The sequence below is a fragment of the Solanum dulcamara genome, chromosome 12 (genome assembly GCF_947179165.1).
Source record: "Solanum dulcamara chromosome 12, daSolDulc1.2, whole genome shotgun sequence".
Taxonomy (NCBI): Eukaryota; Viridiplantae; Streptophyta; class Magnoliopsida; order Solanales; family Solanaceae; genus Solanum; species Solanum dulcamara.
In genome coordinates, this window is record NC_077248.1 from 66,902,140 (window position 1) to 66,923,844 (window position 21,705).

The 21,705-nt window shown below is 37.1% G+C and overlaps 2 protein-coding genes across 2 annotated transcripts; both read left to right on the forward strand.

Annotated features, from left to right (window-relative positions):
• The first annotated feature begins 3,415 nt into the window (after positions 1-3,415).
• On the forward strand, positions 3,416-10,995 carry LOC129876236 (ribonuclease 3-like protein 2). Its single transcript, XM_055951610.1, has 5 exons — positions 3,416-3,876; positions 5,038-5,190; positions 6,418-6,851; positions 7,582-7,830; positions 10,869-10,995. The coding sequence occupies exons 1-4, from the start codon at positions 3,484-3,486 to the stop codon at positions 7,754-7,756; spliced, it is 1,155 nt and encodes a 384-aa protein (XP_055807585.1). The 5' UTR covers positions 3,416-3,483; the 3' UTR covers positions 7,757-7,830; positions 10,869-10,995.
• Positions 10,971-21,149, forward strand: LOC129876237 (uncharacterized). Its single transcript, XM_055951611.1, has 9 exons — positions 10,971-11,173; positions 11,616-11,687; positions 12,707-12,796; positions 13,200-13,242; positions 19,823-19,929; positions 20,126-20,221; positions 20,309-20,499; positions 20,624-20,693; positions 20,872-21,149. Exons 1-9 carry the CDS (start codon positions 10,991-10,993, stop codon positions 20,968-20,970), a joined length of 951 nt encoding a protein of 316 aa, XP_055807586.1. The 5' UTR covers positions 10,971-10,990; the 3' UTR covers positions 20,971-21,149.
• Positions 21,150-21,705: the final 556 nt, after the last annotated feature.

Sequence of the window (21,705 nt, forward strand, 5' to 3'; positions counted from 1 at the left end):
ATGCGGAAATGCGATTGAGATGGTTTGGGCATGTAAAGAGGAGAGACACAGATGCCCTAGTGAGGAGGTGTGAGAGGTTGACCATGGATGGTTATAGAAGAGGTAGGAGTAGACCGAAGAAGTATTTGGGAGAGGTGATTAGACAGGACATGGCGCAATTACAACTTACCGAGGACATGACCTTAGATATGAGGGTGTGGATGACCCATATTAGGGTAAAAAGCTAGTACATAATCTCGTTATTCTTCCCTATTCGTAGGCGCATGAGCGCATTAAAATTTCTTATTCTCTCATTTATGCTATTTCTGTTATTATTTATTACTTTTCGTACTTCGATTATTCTATTTTATCTATGCCGCTTTCGTTATTTATTTTCCTATATCGCTTTGAATTTCTTAACCTTATCTGACCTTTTTTTATGCTTTTATGTTTTTCTTGAGCCGAGGGTCTCTTGGAAACAGCCGTCCTACCATGGTAGGAGTAAGGTCAGCGTACACTTACCCTCCTAGACCCCACGTTGTGGGATTTCACTAGGTTGTTGTTGTTGTTGGTCATATGAAACATCCTTTCAATACCAAACTATTTGGAACATCACTTTTTAAAACAGTCGCATGAGATAAGTTAATGACATGTGCAACAGTCAATAAGGCCTCACCCCAAAAGGAGTTCGACAACTTTGCTTCAGAAAGCAAACATCTAACTCTTTCTATCAAGGTGCAATTCATCCTCTCAGCCAACCCATTAAGCTGAGGAGTCTTAGGAGGAGTATTCTGGTTTCTAATACCTTGATGCTTGCAGTATTCATCTAATGGTCCATAATATTCACCACCATTATCAGTACCAATACATTTTAGTTTTTTTCAGTTTCTCTTTCAACTGAAGCCTGAAACTTCTTATAGACACCTAACACTTGGTCTTTAGTCTTCAAGATATAGACCCAAAGCTTTCTTGAGAAGTCATCAATGAAAGTGACAGAGTAGAGTGCACCACTCAGAGTCCTTGTCTTTATTGGACTGTATAAATCAGAGTGCACCAACTCAAGCAACTCTGTCTTTCTTGAAGGAGGGTTAGACTTAAAAGAAACTCTATTTTATTTTCCAGCCAAGCAGTGCTCACACTTTTCTAATTTAGCACTTTGAAAATCTGATAACAATTTCTTCTTGGCTAGAACATTAAGTCATTTCTCACTGATGTGGCTAAGCCTCTTGTGATATAACGTTAAAGAGTTATCGCTCTCAACTGCATCACCATATTGGCACAAGTAGAAGCCGTAGTCTAGTATAGACCACGACTTTGTGACCACGATCTACAAACAAGGAACCCTTAATAAGTTTCCATTTTCCACCGCCATTGGTACTAACATATCATTCATCATCCAAAACACTAACAGAAATTAGGTGCAGGCGAACATCAGGTGCATGTCTTACATTCTTCAAAATTAGTTTAGTTCTAATACTAGTTTCCAAACGAATTGTACCAACACCAACCACCCTAGATACAGTCTCATTACCTATACTCAAAGTTCCAAAGTCACCGGGAGTATAGGAAGAGAAACAAATCCTCCCTTAATGTCACATGAGATGTGGCATCAATGTCCACAACCCAGCTTGACTCATCAAAAGCAATATTTATTAGATCTGCATCAAAGACTGTAACAAGATCTTCGATGGAGACGGTGGTTAGATAATTTTCATTACCATCTTCTTTATTTTCCTCTTTATCTTTATTCTCCCTCTTCAATTTCCGGCAGAACTTCTTTGTATGCCCTTTCATGCCATAATGATAGCACTCAATATCCCTAAGTCTGCTTCTGGATTTGCTCTTGCTATGTTCTCTATTCTAAAAGCTACGATTTTTATTTCTCCTCCTTGAGCCAGTTACCAGGACATCCAACGAAGAAGAACCTTGAGATTTTTTTCTCATTTCTTTATTCAAGACTTACTCTTGGTAGAATTCATAGAGATCACACCATCCAGAGCAGAATTTGACAATGAAGTTCTAAATGTTTCCCAAGAGTCTGGTAGGGAACCAAGTAGAAGCAAACCTTGAATTTCTTCGTCAAATTTAATGCCCATAGCAGACAACTGGTTCATGATTCCATAAAAATTATTCAGGTGATCTATCAACGGAGAATCATCATGATATTTTAAACTTAACATTTGCTTTATTAAGAATATTTTATTGTTCCTAGTCTTCCGAGCATACAAGCTTTCAAGATGCTCTCATAGGGTACGAGCATGTGTCTCCCCAGAAATATGGTTCAACATATTATCGTCAATCCATTGCTTAATAAATCCACACACCTATATGTGCAATAAATTTCACTCTTCATCTGTTTTATTATCAGGCTTTACAGTGATAAGGATTGGTTGATAAAAATTCTTGACATAAACCAAGTCTTCCATTTTTCCTTTTCAAATGACATAATTAACACTATTTAAATTAACCATTCTACTAGTTTTGGCTTCCATTATTTTTCCCCAAAAATATATTAAATCAAAGTAAATCTTTTCTGATGTGGAAGTTCAGACTATGCTGCAACCACAGAGTATACTCAGATAAAACCTTGCTCTGATACTAGTTTGCTGAAAAAACGCGGACTAATACACAAATATATATGGTCAAAATAGTAAAAATATAAAATGGAAAAATAATGACACCAAGAATTTTATGTGGAAACCTTTTTAAATAAGGAAAAAATCACGGGTCAAGAAGAGCAGCTGATATCACTATAATAAGGAATTTTATACTAGATAGTAACACATACAATACTCAAAAATGGTTACCACACACTCAAAAAGAATAACACTCTTTTGATCTCCACCTTGCTAAAAATATCGCTCACACTCTATTTTTCTCACAGACTATTTTCTTGTAGTCTATGAAATACCTCACTTTGCTCTCTAATATTTCTTTTTCTTATCTTGGCGTGTTTAACAAATGAGAAAATTTGTTCTCTTTGATATCATTGATGACATCAATTAGAAACCAAAATTCAAACTTTGTTAGGTTTCTTCATAGTCAAAAATGGTGAGATTTGGTTGTTGAAATTTTTGTCAATTACCAATCCACATTTTTTGACTCATCAATTTTTCAACCTAACAAAGAAGAAAAAATTGTGGCATGAGATGAATTTCTACAAATACAAAAATCCCTTCCTCACCAGGAGACTCGAAAACTTGAAAATGTTTTTTTTTTTTATAAATTTATATTTAATCGGATACTTTACCCATCAAACACCTCGAAAGCTCAAGAATAAAAAAAAATTATGCAAATTTATATTTAGTCAGACTCCATATCTACCTGTGATTTCGAAAATTTGAAAATAATAAAAATTATATTATATTTAGTAGGACCTAAATATAAAATATAAGTCTGAAGGGAAATAAATAAAATTGTTTTTTGCTCAAATACCAATTCTGAACGTAGCAATTTCATCAGGCATTTGCACTTTTCTCATTCAGTTTTTTCCCCCGGAAATACATGCAATCGCCGGGAAATTGCGCGATGGTGACCGACGCAAATAGGTTGCCGCCGGCGCCGGAGGAAGAAATTCCAAACACGGAGACATCAATAAAGGCAGTTGAGGAGCTATTGAAGTATCGGTTTAAGAACACGAAGCTTCTAGAAGAAGCTCTTACTCACTCTTCCTGTCCTAATTCAGCTTCTAATTACCAGCGGCTGGCGTTCGTCGGCGACGCCGCTCTCGGCTTAGCTATTTCCAGTTATTTCTTCGTGACTTACCCTCACGTTGATTGTGGTAAGCTTACTGACCTCCGCGCCGCCAATGTAAGTACGGAAAAGCTTGCTAGAGTTGCCGTCCGGCACGGCCTCTACAAGTACCTCCGCCGCGATTCCGCAATCCTCGATGAAAAGGTACATAATAGATTTATTTATATGCATCTACTTCACATTGTTGTGTAGTTTAAGTTTGGTTGTAGTTACTCGTCTCCCTCCCTCCCAAAATAGTTGTGGCTTTTGGCTTTTTGAGAGTCAATTTAACTAATCTTTGGAGCTAAATTGGATTAGATTAATTCAATACTTTAAAATTAAAATTTAGATATTCAAAAGATATACAATAAGTACTATAGGATGCAATTCATCTCATATCAATGTGTTGAAAAAATATTATCTTAAAATGTTCGTAGTTCATATAGTTTAACTATGGAGAAGCAGATAGTGACAAGTATTTTGGTGCGGAGGGAGTAACTATCAAGCAAATAGGTATCTATTAAGCATCTAATAGAGAGTGTATACAAGTGAACAGTTAATAAAAATTAAGACAAATCCACCTAGTGGTGACACGGGTCAGATATTGACCTCTGCTTCATACATTAATGTTCAAAAATTGGGAAAATACATAAATAAACCCTCGAGAATAGGGTGTAAAGGAATGCCCGTAAAGTTAAAGCGTGTAATAGGTTTTTCCGGAAAAGTTTAGGAGGGTAATTTGTGTATTTTCCCTTCAACTATTAAATGCATGAAGGAAGGGAAATGGCAATTTACCTTTTGAAATCATCAAAGAAGGGTAGCCATGCCATCCCTTTTACATTCTAATGTCTTTAAAAATGTATATATAACTAGATGAATTCTCAAAGTACAGTTTGGCCATCTAAGTTGTGGAGGACTCCTCCACATTAGAAAGTAACTAGCTTTATAAAAGTAAACAAAGTAGAAAATATGAATTTGGGAGAACTCCTCCCAATTACCATATGGATTGATCATATAAGCAAGTTCCCAAAAATTACAAAATCAATTAATCTAAAAAGTCCTTTGTTTTGGCTTGTCTAGTTTTGAATTCGGCAGTTGCATCTTATCCAATATGTATGTCCCTTTTGTTTCCTTCTATAAGTCTTCAAACTTTTAAGGCCGTACTTGTTTCAGATAGTGAAGATTCCAGCTAGCCATTGCATATGGAACTTCATTTGCCTTTGGTAACAGTGTGGCATTGCACATTCATTGGCACAAAATCGTCAAACTGATTACAATAGTTCCTTTGTGGAATTGTAATAGAGGAGACTTTGAATTTGTCCGTAGGTGAAGGAATTCGTGATAACAGTGCAACAGGAGGAGGAGATGGAGTTCTATGGAGGAATGATAAAAGCCCCAAAGGTTCTTGCAGACATTGTGGAGTCGGTAATGGGGGCTGTATATTTGGATTGTGGCTTTGACGTGAATGCTGTCTGGGTGGTCAGTTTCCTTTTTACTATTTATGTTTGTGCTGGCCACAAATCTCATGAAAACTTTTTTTTCTTTTCCCTTTATGGATTTAGAGTACCAATGTATCTATCAACTACGCCTCAATTCCAACTAGTTAGGTTGGCTATATGAATTCTCTATATTTATTCTTATGGATTTCTATTATAACTTGAAAATGTGATTATGTGGAATCAAAAAGTTGAGTCTTGTGGGGCTTATTGGCTATTAGTAAGTGCTTATAATTTACAGCCTCACCGAGTCACCGTTAGTACACAAGGGGTTTTAACTTTTATTCCCATTTTCATGTAAAGCTAGTTATCCTTGTAAACTTTGCATCAAACTGACTCAATCCATACCCCTGTTTAATGATTTGGTGACTTTTTGCTGCAAGCTGAGTGATGTCTAAGTAGTCATTATGTATGCTTGTTAATCTTCAGAGGCAAAACTTTTTCCTTTAGTAATGTTTTTAATGTGTTATTCTCCAATTGTTGAAAGAAATGGTTAAGATGTATTCCTAAAACAAAATTTTCAATTGTGATTCTTTTTGGTATTTTACTAGAACTCTTATTCTTGCAATTAAATTGTATGCTTGTCCTTGGAATGTCACTTTAAGCACATGTAATTTTAGCTAGCTTTTTCGGCGCAACCTGATCTATGTAATAGATTCCATGCTGGACATGATTAGGGATTTGCACAATTTTAATTTTGAAACACTAGTTTAGTGCTTCCAGAGTTCTTTTATAAAATTTAACCTTATCGAAAAAGGCTCTGTGAGAGAGAGAGTGTGTGTGTGTGTGTGTGTGTGAGAGAGAGAGAGAGAGAGAGAGAGAGACTGTTACAATTTGAAATTTGATTTTGTTTACACGGAGAAGAATCTCATATTTGGGTTCGTATCATTTAAAATCAAATGGAAGGGAAGAAATGATGAGGTATTACAATCGCAGAAAATTGGCGAGTGATTCAATGAGAAAGACTATGAAAAGTCAATTTTTTTTTTTTGGAATTAAAGCCTATGAAGAGCCAATTTGCCCACATAGACACCAGTAGACAGATTTAGAATTTCTTTCTTTGCTCCAATGATTGATTTATTTCAGAGATTTCATCAATATCTTACGAATACAATTATTTTCTGGAGCTATAAATAGGACATTCTTGTTTTGCAAATATAAATGATTTCCTGATGTTTACATTATTTAGTTGCCTTTTTTTTGTTTTAAGATCTTTAGAGGCCTACTAGAGCCTATCATCATGCTGAATATGTTGGAAGAACAACCACAGCCTGTAACAATGCTGTTTGTACTTTGCAAAAAGGATGGAAAACAAGTTGATGTAGAGCATCAGAAAGAGGGAGGTAAAAACATAGCAAGCGTCTTTCTTGATGGACAATTTATTGCATCAGCTTCTTCTGAGCACAAAGAAAATGCAAAGCTTCAAGTGGCAAAGGCTGCTCTTAAAGAGTTGTACTATAACCCTTACGATAAGATGGATGTTGAAGTTGTTCCATGCCAGAGAAAAATGAGGGATGTTCAATCTATTCTATTTCAGAAACAAAAGATGGATATTGAATTTGACCCAACAAAAGAGAGTGAAGGAGCAAAGCAGAAGCTGAACGAGCTTTGCCAAAGAGAGAAATGGCCCAAACCAACTTACAGGTTAACCTTTTTCTTTTGAGTGTCGTTGTTCTCATGAGTGACTTAGTGCCATTTTTGTCAGATATCTGTCTGGTGGATAAAGTTGTTAATTGTTTCACTTGTACTCAATCTGTAGCTGCAAGCCCAAATTATGTTATCAAGTTTAACATGTTGTATCAGGGAATCCTAGTATTTTGTTCTTAATCCTGGCCATATATCTCATTTTCAATCCATACAGAAAAGTAGGGCAAGATATTGTTGCCATATGATCAAACATTGATTCAGTACTGAGCAGTGAAACTACCAATGTTTCTCTGTTAGTAGTAGCTTTAAGGTTTGATTGCACAGAATTATATAGGATTATAGAATTATATAGGAGCACAAAGAAGATTTGGACTATATTATTCATCGACATACTAACATACATTGCTGACTTATACCCTTTAGACAGACAACAGTAAAATGAACTTATCTAAGTTACTTTTAGAAATATTTTTGAATGACTGACGTCTTGAGGTTTCATATTTTTAGATTTTTTTCTCTCTCTAGAGCATTCCATATAAAATTGATTTTCTGGACTAGCAACATGGTGAATGCATGCGTTTCATACGGGAAAGATTTTCATTTGGTAATTCTTTCTGAGTTTGTTTGTCTCAATATCCAGTTGCTGCCACGTTTTTTCTGTTTCTGTTGCAGTCACATTAAATGTATGAATTTGGTTTCATTATTGTTTGCTTTCTGATGTTTGCAGAGTAGAGAAAGAGATTGGTCCTGCTCATGATAGGAAGTTTATATGCTCTGTGCAAATTGCAATTGCTGAAGGCATGCTTTTTGTGATGGGAGAGGAAAAGTCACGAGTAAAAGATGGAGAGAATTCAGCAGCTTTAGCAATGATCCAAAGTTTGCAGGGATCCAAGTTCAGTTGATTTATACATACTTCCATGTTCCAATTCCAGGATGAGGCAGACAACAGGGGCCCTTGGAAGTAAAGCTTACTCAGGTTCTCTCTTGATTCGTGCAATAATCAATATTTGGTTGCTGCAAAGTCAATATTGGAATACAATGTCATAGCTGCACTTAAGAAAATAGATAACGTAAGAGAGTGCACGAGTTACTACGTGATAGTGTAGAAGACACCAGGATCTATATCATAGCAGACTGAGCTCCAGCAAATTCTGATTCGAATTTTACCATAAAGCTGAATAAATAATGTTAGAATAGGAATAGATATATACAATCCTACTTATAATAGGAATAAGATTAGGAATAGAAATAGTAAATAGTATGCTACTTGTTAAAGGATTGTATTGTAGTGTCTATAAATAAGGTCTCCATGTAATAATGTAGACACACAAATTCAATAATATTCTTCTTCAATATTTCTCACATGGTATTAGAGCCTTTACGATCTTGGTAGAAAATCAAAGAGCTTCCACTACCGGCGGGCGGCTATTTACCCATATATGCCTCCCGTCTGGCCAATGGTTATGCTAACAAAAGTTGAGCCAATGATATACGTATGAATCTCATATTCAAGGGAAGAAAACTCGGTCAGACAGGTCACTGTGCGTCAATTTTCGGTGACTTTCTAGAGCTGTTTTGTGTCAACCCCATATCCGTTAGTGTTTGTGTAGCACCGTGCCATATTTTCGGTGACTACTTTTTTATATCTAATATGTGTAGCACCGTGCCATCTTTTCGGTGACTACTTTTTCATATTTGATTTGTGTAGCATCGTGCCATCTTTCTGGCGATTACTTTCTCATATCTGATTTTCATAGCATCGTGCATCTTTCCGGACTACTTTTCATATTTAATTTGCATAGTACTGTGAACTTTTCCGAACTACTTTCTCAAAGCTGAGTTGCATAGGACTGTGTGTCTTTTCGGTGACGACTCAGATTTGATTTGCGTAGTTCCATGCATTAAATCTGATTTGCGTAGGGTTGTGCCATCATTCCGACCCTACCCATATAATTCTATTTCTTAGATTGTGACCATTTTCATCTATAAAATCTAATAATCCGACGCATGAGCATGTTCCGGCAAGTTTTACGATGACTTTCTTGTTTAAGATCTACTCATCTCTTGATTTCAAGACTATTCATATATTTTATACCTGATTTCAATCACTTTCCAGCGACCATTGCATTGTTTCCGATAGATTTGAGTTTTTTTGCAGTGTTCTCATTCTGTTTTAGATTACTTTTGCCAAAAAAAAGAGAGAAGGATATACTCAGATATTTGGGTTGGATTATAGTGATGTTTTCTCTCCCGTGTCTAAAATAGCATGTCTCTTTTTCTATCTATGATTGTCGTTCTCCATTGACCTTTTAATAAGTTGGACATTAAAAATATTTTTTTCCATGGTGATCTCGAGGAAGAAGTCTAATATGGAGCAACCACCTGATTTTGTTGCTCAAGGGGAGTCTAGTAGCCTTGTATGTCGATTGTGTAAGTCACTCAGTCTGAAACAGTTTTCTCAAGCTTGGTTTGGGAAGTTCAACACTGCAATTCAGGAATTTATCACTCAGTGTTTTCGACATTATGCATCAAATCCAGTATTTCATGAGAAATCCAAGCACATTGAGATTGACTGTCATTATGCATCAAATCCAGTATTTCATGAGAAGACTAAGCACATTGAGATTGACTATCAATTTTGTGAAGTCGAGTTATCAACTTGCAGATATCTCACCAAGCCCTTCATCTGTCCTCGTACTAATTACATTTGTAACAAGCTAGGTACATATGACTTGTATGCACTAGCTTGAGGGAGAGTGTTAGAATAAGAATGGGTAGATACAATCCTACTTAGATTAGGATTAGGATTAGGAATAGGAATAGTAATAGGAATAGAAATAGTAAATAGTATCCTACTTGATAAAGGATTGTATTGTAGTGTCTGTAAATAGGGTCTCTGTGTAATAATGTAGACACAAAAATTCAATAATATTCTTCTCCAATATTTTTCACAAATACCATATAAAGAAAAAGAACCTTGGGCCTAGAGCTATCTCAGAAGCTAGCTCATAGAGGTAAAGGATTGCCTAAGACCATATAACGAGACTAAATTCTCTTCCCACAACCGATATAGGACTAACACTATTATGTGTCGGGATGTTACTCGTGACTCTTCAAATATGTCGACGAGTGCATGTCGGATACTTCAAAAGTAGTGCTCTTTTGGAGGATCCGATACGGTGCGACAATATTTTTGGAGAGTCCAAGCAACATAGTTAAGTGCACAAGAAAGACATGATCGTTCCATATCTTCGGACATAGTTAATTAATACCTATATATCTTTGTTCCGTGTCTATAAGTGCATTGGTCTAAAGCATGAAAAGGTTTTCAACTTTTACGTTGGAATTTTTTTTGATAAACATGTTGTGAGATACCCTTGGAGAAATATGACAAGAATATTCCAGGCAAATCTTCTTAAGGTGTATGAATCCAAGCATAGGTGGGGCTATCATTGGTATGATGATATGTATGAATTATGTCAGAAAATGACTAGTAAATTTTACGATGATTGCCCTCATTGATTATATCAAATCTATTTAGGTGAATAGAAAACAATATGAAAAACTATCATTTTAATTAGGTTTTATCTGGAAGAAATTATACACCAGATCAATCTCAAAAAAAAGAAGAAGATATCATTCAACACAATCTCACAAAATCTTCCCTTTTTGTCTTCAATTACATCAGAAAACGACTTATAAATTTCATTAATGATTGCCTTCATTGATTATCAACAAATTCCATTATCAAAGTGAAATTTCATTAATGATCGCCCTCATTGATTATCAACAAATTCCATTATGAAAAGTATAATTTCTTCCGAATAGATTGAAGGTCAAATCTAATCATGATTAGTAGAAAAATAATACGAAATTATAATTTTTTTAATTAGGGTTTATCTCGGAAAAATTAAAGACCAAATCAATCTCGAAAAGAACTTAGTGCTACTTTGAAACGCTCATAGCTGGCAGAACCACGTGAATAACTTGTTTTTCTCATTTATTGTGCTGCAGTTTTAGAATCAAACGGTGGAGCTTGTTTTTGTTCAGTTCGGGAACAAAAGAAAAAGGAGAGGAAAAAAAGTAGGGAAAGCGAAAGGAAGAAAAAGATAAAAGCATTCGATTGAGGTCTTGGAATGGCAAACTTACCTCAGTCTCTTTCAGTCGGTGTGGGCGGTTTCGGAGGAGGTGCATCGTCGTCGTCTTCCGGTGCTGGAGAACCGGCCAACAAGGATAGCAAAATGCAATCCGCTGAACAACTTGTGCTTGATCTCATCTATCCTGATCTTCGTGAAAATGCCCTTTTAGAACTTTCCAAGGTTTATTCTTCTCACTTTAGAGGTTTACATTCATGTTTCGTTTAATGTTGTAATGTTTAATGCTTTCTATCAATTCCTCGGGGCATGGTTTTGTATAATTCAATTCTGGATTACAGTGAATTTCTGTATAATTGAGGGTTTTGATGACTATTAAATGCTTGTCACTTCAGATAGTTGCATTATAATTGGATTCATCGAAAATTGAGATGGAAAATAATGTTGTCGACTGCCGAATGTACCTATTAGAGGCTTTTTGAGAATAGTAGGAGAAATAGAAGTTTCACTTCCATGTACCTATTATAATATGAATGATTCAAGTTATGTCATCTGGGATTGATTTGTTTCAGTTTCATCATGAAGAATCTTCAATCATTTTGTTGTTCTGCTAAATAGTATTAAGATTTACCTAAAAAGACTTATTGCGTTTATTTTCCTTTTCCAGAAGAGGGAACTTTTCCCATATTTGGGCCCCTTGTTATGGAACTCATTTGGTACTATAGCTGCACTCCTACAGGTAATTTGAGAAGTGTTTCATTATAATTTTAGAGTTTATCTCGTCTCTTAGATGCACATGAAAGCTAAAGTACCCCTCCACACTGTAGTTCCAGCATTTCTTCTGTCTGTTTGGATACACATTTCTTCAGTGATTACTAATCACCTATGCTTCACACTGCACCACTAAAAGCTAGAAATAAAAGGAAGCATCTGAATGACCTTTACAGCACAGTTATCAAGGAAACATGTTAATGGCCTTTCGATTGGAGTTACTGAGGATTTCAAATGGTTAAAATTGAAAATGTCTTGTAGAGACCTAGTTTTCCCCCTATAACATCTTGTAGAGTCTTAGGATGATCAAAGACGTCTGTAAAATATCTGGTTGGGGAGGGAGTTAGAGCTAGTCCCACATTGGCCCATGGGGTACTTCCCTTGTTGTAAATTGTACACAGCTCGTAGCAAGGTTGTCTTTCCAATAATGGAAACTAGACAATGTATGTCATTTTCGTTGTATATGTTGGATTGCTTTATCATTGGCTGGAACAAAAATTGAATAAAATGATTTGGGGTAAAAATTGGAAATAAATATACAGGGAAAGTCCCAAAATAGAATCCCGATTTCCTTTCTAGTATTTGTTGGGTGTTGACGAAACAGATGGTGCCCAAACCCCACTTCGAGGAGGCATTAACCCCTCAAAAAGAAAAAATTACCACTAGGAGGAGAAACTACTCTGTCATTTAAATCTAATCTCAATTTAACTGTTTTTGTGCCTTGGCCCAACTTAGATGGTAAACAGAAGCTACTATATATAGGTTGTGGTATGCTTCATCAGAATCAATATTATTGGTTCAGTTAAAATAACTCGTTCTACCATGAGATTCTGGACTTCTATTCTCTCAACTATTTCATTTGTATTTCTTTAACTTCTATTGTAGACATTTTCTGTCCAACTATTTGTTTCTTATTTCTTAAACTTATAGTGTGGACGTTACTAGCTGTTTTTATAAGTTTGTAAACCTTAATTTACACATTTGCAGGAGATAGTTTCTATCTACCCTTTTTTGTCACTGCCAGATCTGACTCGTGCTCAATCCAATAAAGTTTGTAATGCACTCGTACTTCTTCAGGTATATTAACTTCTTTTCCTTGTGGACTTTTTCTCAGTGATTCTTGATACTGTTTCTATTATTCATTCTTGTTGATGATCTTTAAGTAATGAGTTATTGTCAAGAGAGGTAGAGAAAATTGGATATGTTTGGGGTTGTGTTATATGTATCAAGAGAGGTGGATGCTGAATGCAACAGACTGGAAGGTGTTCAATTTTTTTTAAAAGATTTCTTGTTAAGAAATACCTGTTAGTAGTGAGCATGGTAAGTATGACTTCCAAATATCTGTTGTTATCATAGTTTAAGTGTTTTAAGATGCAACTGTATTCCCACTATGCCTCTGTTATGTAGGTTTTTTGATGGTCAAGGTCATATCTTCTATCCTTCCTATTGAAATAGTTTCTCATTTCTTTCTATTTTGCAGTGTGTAGCCTCTCATCCTGACACCAGAATGTTGCTCCTCGATGGTGAAGATTCTCTTTCTTATTTTTTAAAGTTCTCTTATCTGTTAGTCAATGGCAATAAGCTTGGCCTTTTTGGTATACAAAAAAAGCCTTTTCAGACTGTAGTTTTAGGTGGAATGTTCTTTTTGAGAAAGTTAACATTTTATAGACAGAAATACACTAGTGGTGTATTTCAGTCGTAATTACATCAAGAGTATACAGTAAGCAAAACCAAAAGATCTATTATCTATACCCCTCCTAAACTATCTAAAAAGTGAGTAATAGCCTCCACCTCTTTGGGGAGGACATGGTTACACCAAAAATAAAGGGTTATAAGAAAGTTCAACTTAAAACTCTGGAAAGGGTTGCTCTTGTTTTCAAAGCATCTGTGGTTCCTTTCCTTCCAAATTGTCCACCAGATGCAAGCAGGGACAATCTTCCATCTCTCCTTGTGACCTGACATATTCCCCTCTCTATTCCAGCATGCTAGAAAATCTGAGGTGTGTCTTTGCATGGACCAGCTGATACCCCGCAAATTCATCAAGACCTGCCACAATTTCTCTGTCACTCTGCAGTGGAGGAAGAGATGGTTTGTTGTCTCTGTTTCTATTTCACAAAAAAAGCACCTGGAGCATAACTGCCTTCCCCTTTTCATTAGATTGTCTTGAGTTAGTATTGCTTCCCTGGCTACCAATCAGGTGAAACAAGCCACCTTGTGAGGTACATTAATTTTCCATACCATCTTCCAAGGCCATTAGAAGCATTTCAGCTGGCTTGTCAAGATGTCTATAAGCTGATTTTACTGTGAACTTCCCATTGTTGGCCCTTAACCATTGCAAACTGTCCTCATTTATGTTAGGGTTGTTTGCCTGCTCCAAAGATTTGTAGAAATCTGATAATTTGTCTATTTCCTAGTCATTCAACATTCTCCTAAAAGATAGATTCCATCCTTGGTTGTCTCTGACTTCTGCTACTGTTGCTTCCTTCTGTTGGTTCAGATTATAGATCACAGGATGTAACTGTTTCAGGGAGTGTTGTCCAATCCACACATCATTCCAGAAGGATGCCTTCCTTCCATTTCCTGTATCAACTTTTGAATTTCCCCATATTTTAGGCCACAAATTCCTGATTGTTCTCCATTATCCTACCCCATAAGGGGTTCTGACTTCCTTAGTAATCCATAAGTCCTCCATTGCATATCTGGAGATTATAACATCTTTCGACAGACCTTGTTATACAGAAACAAACCTCCATAGCCACTTCAAGAGGAGGCTCTGGTTTTGAGCTTTGGGATTCTTTATGCCCATTCCCCCTTCTTTTTATTGTTTAACACCACATCCCATTTCACCAAGTGATATTTCTTTTCTCCCTCTCCATTTCCTTGCCATAAAAAGTTTCTCCTGATGGCGTCTAACTTCTTTAAAACACTCCCTGGCCAAGGGAATAAAGACATCATGTAGGTTGGCATAGCATCAAGCACACTATTAATTAGTGTCAACCTTCCACCCAAGGATAAGTATTGACTTCTCCAATTTACCAGCTTTTGTTCACACTTCTCCACCACTGCATTCTATATTTTCTTTGATTTACTCTTTGCTCCTAGAGGCAACCCTAGGTAGGTGGTAGGCATTTTTCTCACCTTACCTCCTAGGATGCCAGCCAATCTGTTAATTTCTGGGACTTATTCACTGGGTATATCAAACTTTTGGACCAGTTTATATGTAGTTCAGAAGCAGCTTCAAACAGTATAAATATGATCCTCAGATGCTTTAGTTATTCTTCCTCTGCACCACAGAACACTGGGGTGTCATCAGCATACTGCAAATGGGAGATAGATAAGCCCCTGGTGTCACTCTCATTGATCTAGAACCCCCTGATCATGTTATTTGATTGTGCTGTTTTCAATATGTCATTTAGTCCTCCCATAGCTAGGATAAAAAGGAATGGGGAGAGGGGATCTACTTGCCTTAATCCTCTTTCAGAGGGAAAGAAACCAGAAGGGGTACCATTTATTAAAATTGAGAATTTGACTGTTCTCACACAGTACTTCAACCAATGTATCCACCTATTTCCAAAATCCATCCTCTCCAGTGTGTTCCACATAAAGTCCCAGTTAAGGTGATCATAGGCCTTTTCTATGCCCAGCTTACATAGAATCCCAGGAACTTTAGTTATTTTCCTCAGATCCACACATTCATTGGCCATAAGTATGGCAGCCATGATCTGCCTACCCTTGATGAAAGCCAATTGATGTGTATCCACCAGCTTTGACATCACTTTCTTGAGTTTTTTTGTTAGGACCTTGAATATGATCTTGTAGACACTGCTAATCAGGTTGATGGGCCTGAAGTCCTTCAATTCTGATGCACCCATCTTTTTTGGAATCACAGCTATAAATGTAGCATTAAAGCTTTTTTCAAAGTAGCCTTGACTATGGAAGTTCTGGATGGCTGCTATCACTTCTACGTTCACCACCTCCCAGCACTGTATGAAAAAAAGCCATGGTAAAACCATCTAGACCAAGAGCCTTGTCTCCTGCACAATCAAAAACACATTCTTTGATTTCTTGTTCTCCAAATTGACTTTGAAGGAGGAGGTTGTCTTCTTCATTGAGCATAGCTTGTTCTCTGGGACTGAATTGAGGTCTCCAATGTTCATTCTCTCTGTAAAGGTTTTGGTAGAAACCTATGCTCTCCTCCCTAATTGCTGTTGAGTCTGTAACATTAGTTCCATTAATCAGAAGACTATTAATGTTGTTGTATCTCTTGTGATTGTTTGCTGTTCTGTGGAAAACGTTGTGTTTTTATTACTCTCTTTCAACCATACAAATCTGGATCTTTGCCTCCATGCCACTTCCTCCCTTTTTGCCACTTTCCTCAAACTCTACTGTCTGAACAGTCCTCAGATATGGCTCATCTTCAGACAAACACCTTTGTTCCTGGATCATATCTAAATCATAAAGCTGATTTAAGATGTTCTGTTTCTGTAAACCTGGATTACTTTGTACAGTTTTTCTCCATTCTTTCAGCTTTACTTTGAGAGCCTTCAACTTACAAGCTAGAATGTAATCTGGTCTACCTACAGAAATTTCAGAGTCCCACCACCCCTTCACTCACTTTGAAATTTTCAGTTTGCAACCACCAATTTTCGAATTTAAAATAAGACCGTGACCTCTCCCAGTTTCCACATTCTAGTATCAGTGGGTTATGGTCTGAGGTAACTCTAGGCATAATAGTTTGTTTGATTTTCTTGAAAGATAACTCCCATTCTTCTGAAAATAGGAACCTATCCAATCTTGCTGCTGTGACATGCCTATCTCCTTTTCTCCAAGTGAAGCTGCCACCTGTGAGTGGTGGGTCTTCTAATTCTTTATCCTCAATGAAATCTGAAAAATCCTCCATAGCTTTGGTGATTCTGTCTTCTTCTCAGAAGGGAACCTCACAACATTGAAATCCCCGGCAATCACTCCGCGGCCATTAAATAGGCTACTTACTGCTCCCAGCTCCCACCATACCTCTTCCCTTTCCTCTCTGTTATTTGGGGCATAGAAAACTGAGAAGTGCCAGCTGAAATCCTGTGTTTTGCCCCTAAATCTTACAGTAATGCAGTAAGCCCCTACCTCACAAACTTCTCCCTCCCATCTTTTGCTGTCCCATAGAATGATAATCCCCCCTTTGGTACCTCTGGCTTCCAACTGTGTGTAATTTACCCTTCTATTGGCCCCGAGTCTTTAATTGTCTCCCTTATATCACCTCTTAATTTAGATTCCTAAAAACAGTAGACATCTGCCCTCCATTTGTGTAGCATGTTCTTAATCATCAGCCTCTTCCCAGGATCATTGAGGCCTCTCACATTCCATAACACTATGTTAACCTTAATCAAGATTGTTCACAAAACATCCCCCTCTGCTTCTTGTTTTCAAAGCTAATAAAATTGCTTCTTGGTTCCAGGTTTTTAAGCTCCTTTGGAATCCTTTCTTTTGGAGTCACTGGCACTATTGCACCTGAGACCTCTTCTATTACTTGTCTTTTGCCATCAATTTTCATGAACAAATTCAAAGCCAACTCCTCACAGCCTTGAAAGCGGACTCCAAATTCCTTACTTAGCTTAATTATATTCTGTTGGACCCACTTGGGGATGGTCTTCTCTGATCCTGTTGTGCCTTCATCCACTGTTGAGTTGAGAGGTAAAATATCCTCTACTGTGTCATCCCCCTCCTTCTTTTCCAACTGTAAGTTCTCCCCCGCATGTGTGGCCAAGTTCTCCTTCTTGTTCCATCTGAATGATAGACATCACATCATCATCAATTTGCTCTTTGGCCAAGTCAAGACCGTTGTAAGCCTCATCGATGGTTCCTGGACTGCGTACTAACCCGTCTTCTATCACCATTGACGATAGTTTATTAGCTTCTATCTCAATTTGGACTGGGTCTGAAGTCTTTATTACATTAGGCCCAACTCTGTTGTTGTAGTTTCTGCTGAACTGGGACAAAGGATCCAAGGCCAACCCTTCTTTGCTCTTTGTTTGACTTTTAAGTGGAAAGTCACGTGTCCAGTCACTTGTTAGGGTTAGTGTTTAAATTTTTTTTGAACACCTCACGTGTTCCTCTGTTTGTTCAGCTGTTTCCAGTTCGGATAAACATGCTTCAGGGCCCAGTATTGTCCGTTGGTTGGAAAGTTTGCCCACTGCATCAGTTCCGGCAATCTCCTTCTCTTCTCCGACATAAAATCTCACTAGCGCCTCATTCCATATTTGGATGATGTACCCAGTTCCTTCGAATTCGATTCTCACTTCCTTCAGGATTCTATTTCCCCAACCCTGCATTAGAACTCTCACCCATTTTAAATGATTCCGAAGTTGTCTCCTCCTCCGTCTTTATCCACACTCCGCCAAATCCCCTACCGCCTTAAAAACTTTTTCTGACCACAAGTGGAGAGATAACCCTACCTGTCTGATCCATGTCTGCTTGATGGCTGCTCTAGATTAAATTGCACCTACAGTTGGTGTCCACCATTGGAGTTGCAGGCTCTGTTTCTTCCATGACCAGCTACCTCTAAGAGCATGTTCTGCCGCTTTCATAGAGGCGAACTCAAAGAGGAAACAAATTTTACCCATGTCGTATATGTTCAGACCGTGGGCTTGGTTCCAGTTCAAGTTAGCCCATCTATGAATCTCCGAAAGAGTCGGGATTTCAGACCCATTGGTTAAAACCTGACCATAGAGGCTCCTACTAAATGGTTCATTGTGAGATAGCTTGGGTTCAGCCTCAATGCAGATTATATCTCCCTCTTGTTTTGTGGTTGCAGCATCTATACCTCTGGAAGTTCATTTACTTTTCCTGACTATTTCAGCATAAGGGATCTTTCTATCAATCAGTGCAGAAATTCTATTAGTTTTCCTTGTAGCTTTGTCATAAATGAACCTCTTTATTTTATTAGCCACATCCCACCAACCTACATTGAATGCTGTTTCTGGGACAATTAATACTGCTCTGTTTCTGCCCTGTACACTGATTATACTTGTATATCTCCCCTTATTGTTGAAGTTTCATGCACAAAATAGCTGCATAGATAGTTCCTGTCGTTTCCATCTGCATACAATATTGCCTTTGACCTTTGAAGCTTCTTTGAGAGTCCTACACAGCCATTCCATTGTTTTCTGGCTAAAACTTGACCTGCTCATCCTCTTTCTTCCACGTTCAGTCCAGTTGTACCAGCTTTCTCCTCGAGAGGAGCTTCTCAAGATGTCAAGAGATTTGAATCCCATCACAAAATAGATTGTCACTTTCCATGGTAGAGATCGAAGAGAGAGAGAGAGAAAAGGTTGTTAGTTATCAGGTAAGGTGGTAACCAAGGTGACGAAAGAAAAGTTTTCCGGTGCCGAGGCCATTGATTGGAAAGCTAGAACATTGTTGCTTATTTTGATTTGCAGTTTCTTGTGGATGCAAATTATTTTCCATAACAATGACACATACACAAAAATCTCAACACTCCTCATAGTTCTTTTCACTTAAATAAAACTCTTATTTACTTGTCAAAAAGAATTCCACCGACACAAGTCAAATAATAAGATCTAAATAGTATCAAATTAATGCCACTTTGCATTCATTTGATTAATCTTTGGAGGAGAATTGGAATTTGATTTACATATGAAGACATTGTACTTGGATTTACCTTATCCATTACTTGTGGAAAAAGGAAAATTATACTTGGGTTTTCTTTTCCTCGGAATTCAGAACTGTCAAATATTATAGACCGTCCTTTGTTGGCAGTCACTGATGTCCATAAAGAGGAAGAAATGAAGATTACATGTTTGTGGCCTTAGGTTCCTTGAAGCGCTGGCCGGTGCAACACAAGAATGTTGTCTTGAATAACTACCCCAGTCCCATATTATTCATGTAAAATGCTTTGTGACCTTCAGAAACCTATAAGTACACTGTACATCTTCCCTGAAAAAAGAAGAAGAAGATAAATGGACTTCATAATCATGATGTGTTCTCGAGATCTGGATAGACTTTTGTGTGATAATTTTAATTATGATCCATCATAGTTATGCTATTTGGTTTCCCTTGAATAGATCCTTTTGACAGTTTTCTACTTTGCAGCAAAAATTCCTTTGTATCTGTTCCCCTTTCTTAAAACAACAAGCAAGTCAACACCTTTTGAATATTTGAGACTTACAAGCTTAGGTGTCTTTGGTGCCCTCGTTAAGGTAATATGTCTACTGTATTTCATGCGTCTCTTCTTCTACTTTCATTGGTAGTATAAATATTTCATTCATGATCATATCTACTGGGAATGACATGAGTAGGAAACCATGATTAGTTATAATTTCAGGAGCTAATGATATTCTTAACCTACCTTAATCAATTGAGCTTAAATGCACTTTGTTCCTGTTGATTCTGCAGGTAGATGACACTGAAGTTGTCAGTTCTGTTATCTCAACAGAGATAATTCCAGAGTGCTTGCGCACGATGGAGATCGGGAGTGAACTATCAAAAACAGTTAATGCTTCCCCTAGGCCATTTTCCAGTTACATCCTCCCTTGACTTGATTAGATTTTCATGCATCTAATTTATTCATGCTGACAGGTTGCAACTTTCATTTTGCAAAAAATCCTTCTAGATGATGTGGGTCTGAATTACATCTGTAACTCAGCGGAAAGGTTTTTTGAAGTAGCCCAATTTTTAGGGAATATGGTTATTGCACTTGCTGAACAACCCTCATCAAGATTGCTGAAACTCATAATTAGGTGCTATCTTCGTTTGTCAGATAATCAAAGGTTAGTTTTCTTTATATCACCATCCCGGTTTTCCTTTTAGCTTGCTTATGCGTGATATATCACAGCCTTCTTCGGTCATTCATATTTCTGTGAGGCTAAAGTCCATGTGCATGGCTTGTGGCAGGGCATGTGATGTACTGAGAAGTTATCTTCCCAATATGCTTAAAGACACCACCTTCAGCAGTTATTTTCTTGTACGTAATACTTGGCAATATAAGTAGCTCCTACCCTCTCCCCTCCCCCCCCCCCCCTAGAGGGGTTTCTCCGTTGGCGGTCATGAAGCATTTTTTTTGGGTGGGTGGGTGGGTGGGGGACACTAGACCCTTGCTATTTTTTTCTGATCATGACTGTTGTTTCGCGTTATGTTATCAGGAGGATCCAATGATGAGGAGATGGCTGCAACAATTGCTCCATAACATTAGTGGGGATCAGGTTGCTCTGCAGGCTAGAGAATTTGATCCTATGCTGTGAACTGAATTCATACAAAAGGAACTTAAATTATGACTTCCTGGGATCTTTTGTTGGAGTATTTAAGGCGCATACTTGGGAATGCATTTCTGCACTCATATTTATTTATGTAGTGCATTATGTGAATTCTTATGAAGATTATTAATAGGTTATTAAGAATATTATTGGACCTTTAGTAATCCTTTTTCTTTTTTGGTTTTACCACCTGATTAAATTTGGATTCGTGCGATTCAAGCCTTTTGGTTAAGGATCCTCATTATTAAACAACAACAACATATCCTGTGAAATCTCATAAGTGTTGTTTGGGAGGATATAGTGTACATAGGTTTTATCACTACTTTGTAGAGATAGATAAGTTATTTTTAAAAGACCTTCAAAGCTCAAGTATAGCAAATTCAGATATAAAGAAGAAAATAATAAAGAAAACATATAATAACTAATAAAAGAAGCAGTAAAGAGCCAACAAGATGGGAATAAGAACAAGAACTATAAGAATGTAGCTAGGACGAAGTTAGACACCAACAAGCTTAAATCTTCGAAAAACAAGACAATACACTATTAGATACTAATCTTTCACCCTAATATGCGATTTCAACACACTCCTATGTAATGTCATGTCCTTAGTAATTTGAAGCTATGTCATGTTCTGACTAATTACCTCTTCTGAATATTTTTTCGGTCTTACATCTACCTCTCCCGATTAATGAAGTCCTTATTGTTATTATGACTCAAATTTAT

What these genes read in the sequence shown, in the direction of transcription:
- LOC129876236 (XM_055951610.1), top strand. Translation starts at nt 3,484, where the DNA reads ATGCAATCGCCGGGAAATTGCGCGATGGTGACCGACGCAAATAGGTTG. An exon ending in CCGCAATCCTCGATGAAAAG is followed by an intron (nt 3,877 to 5,037) that starts GTACATAATAGA and finishes ATTTGTCCGTAG; the next exon opens with GTGAAGGAATTCGTGATAAC. An exon ending in TGGCCCAAACCAACTTACAG is followed by an intron (nt 6,852 to 7,581) that starts GTTAACCTTTTT and finishes TGATGTTTGCAG; the next exon opens with AGTAGAGAAAGAGATTGGTC.
- LOC129876237 (XM_055951611.1), top strand. Translation starts at nt 10,991, where the DNA reads ATGGCAAACTTACCTCAGTCTCTTTCAGTCGGTGTGGGCGGTTTCGGA. An exon ending in GGAGTGAACTATCAAAAACA is followed by an intron (nt 20,222 to 20,308) that starts GTTAATGCTTCC and finishes TCATGCTGACAG; the next exon opens with GTTGCAACTTTCATTTTGCA. An exon ending in CCTTCAGCAGTTATTTTCTT is followed by an intron (nt 20,694 to 20,871) that starts GTACGTAATACT and finishes TTATGTTATCAG; the next exon opens with GAGGATCCAATGATGAGGAG.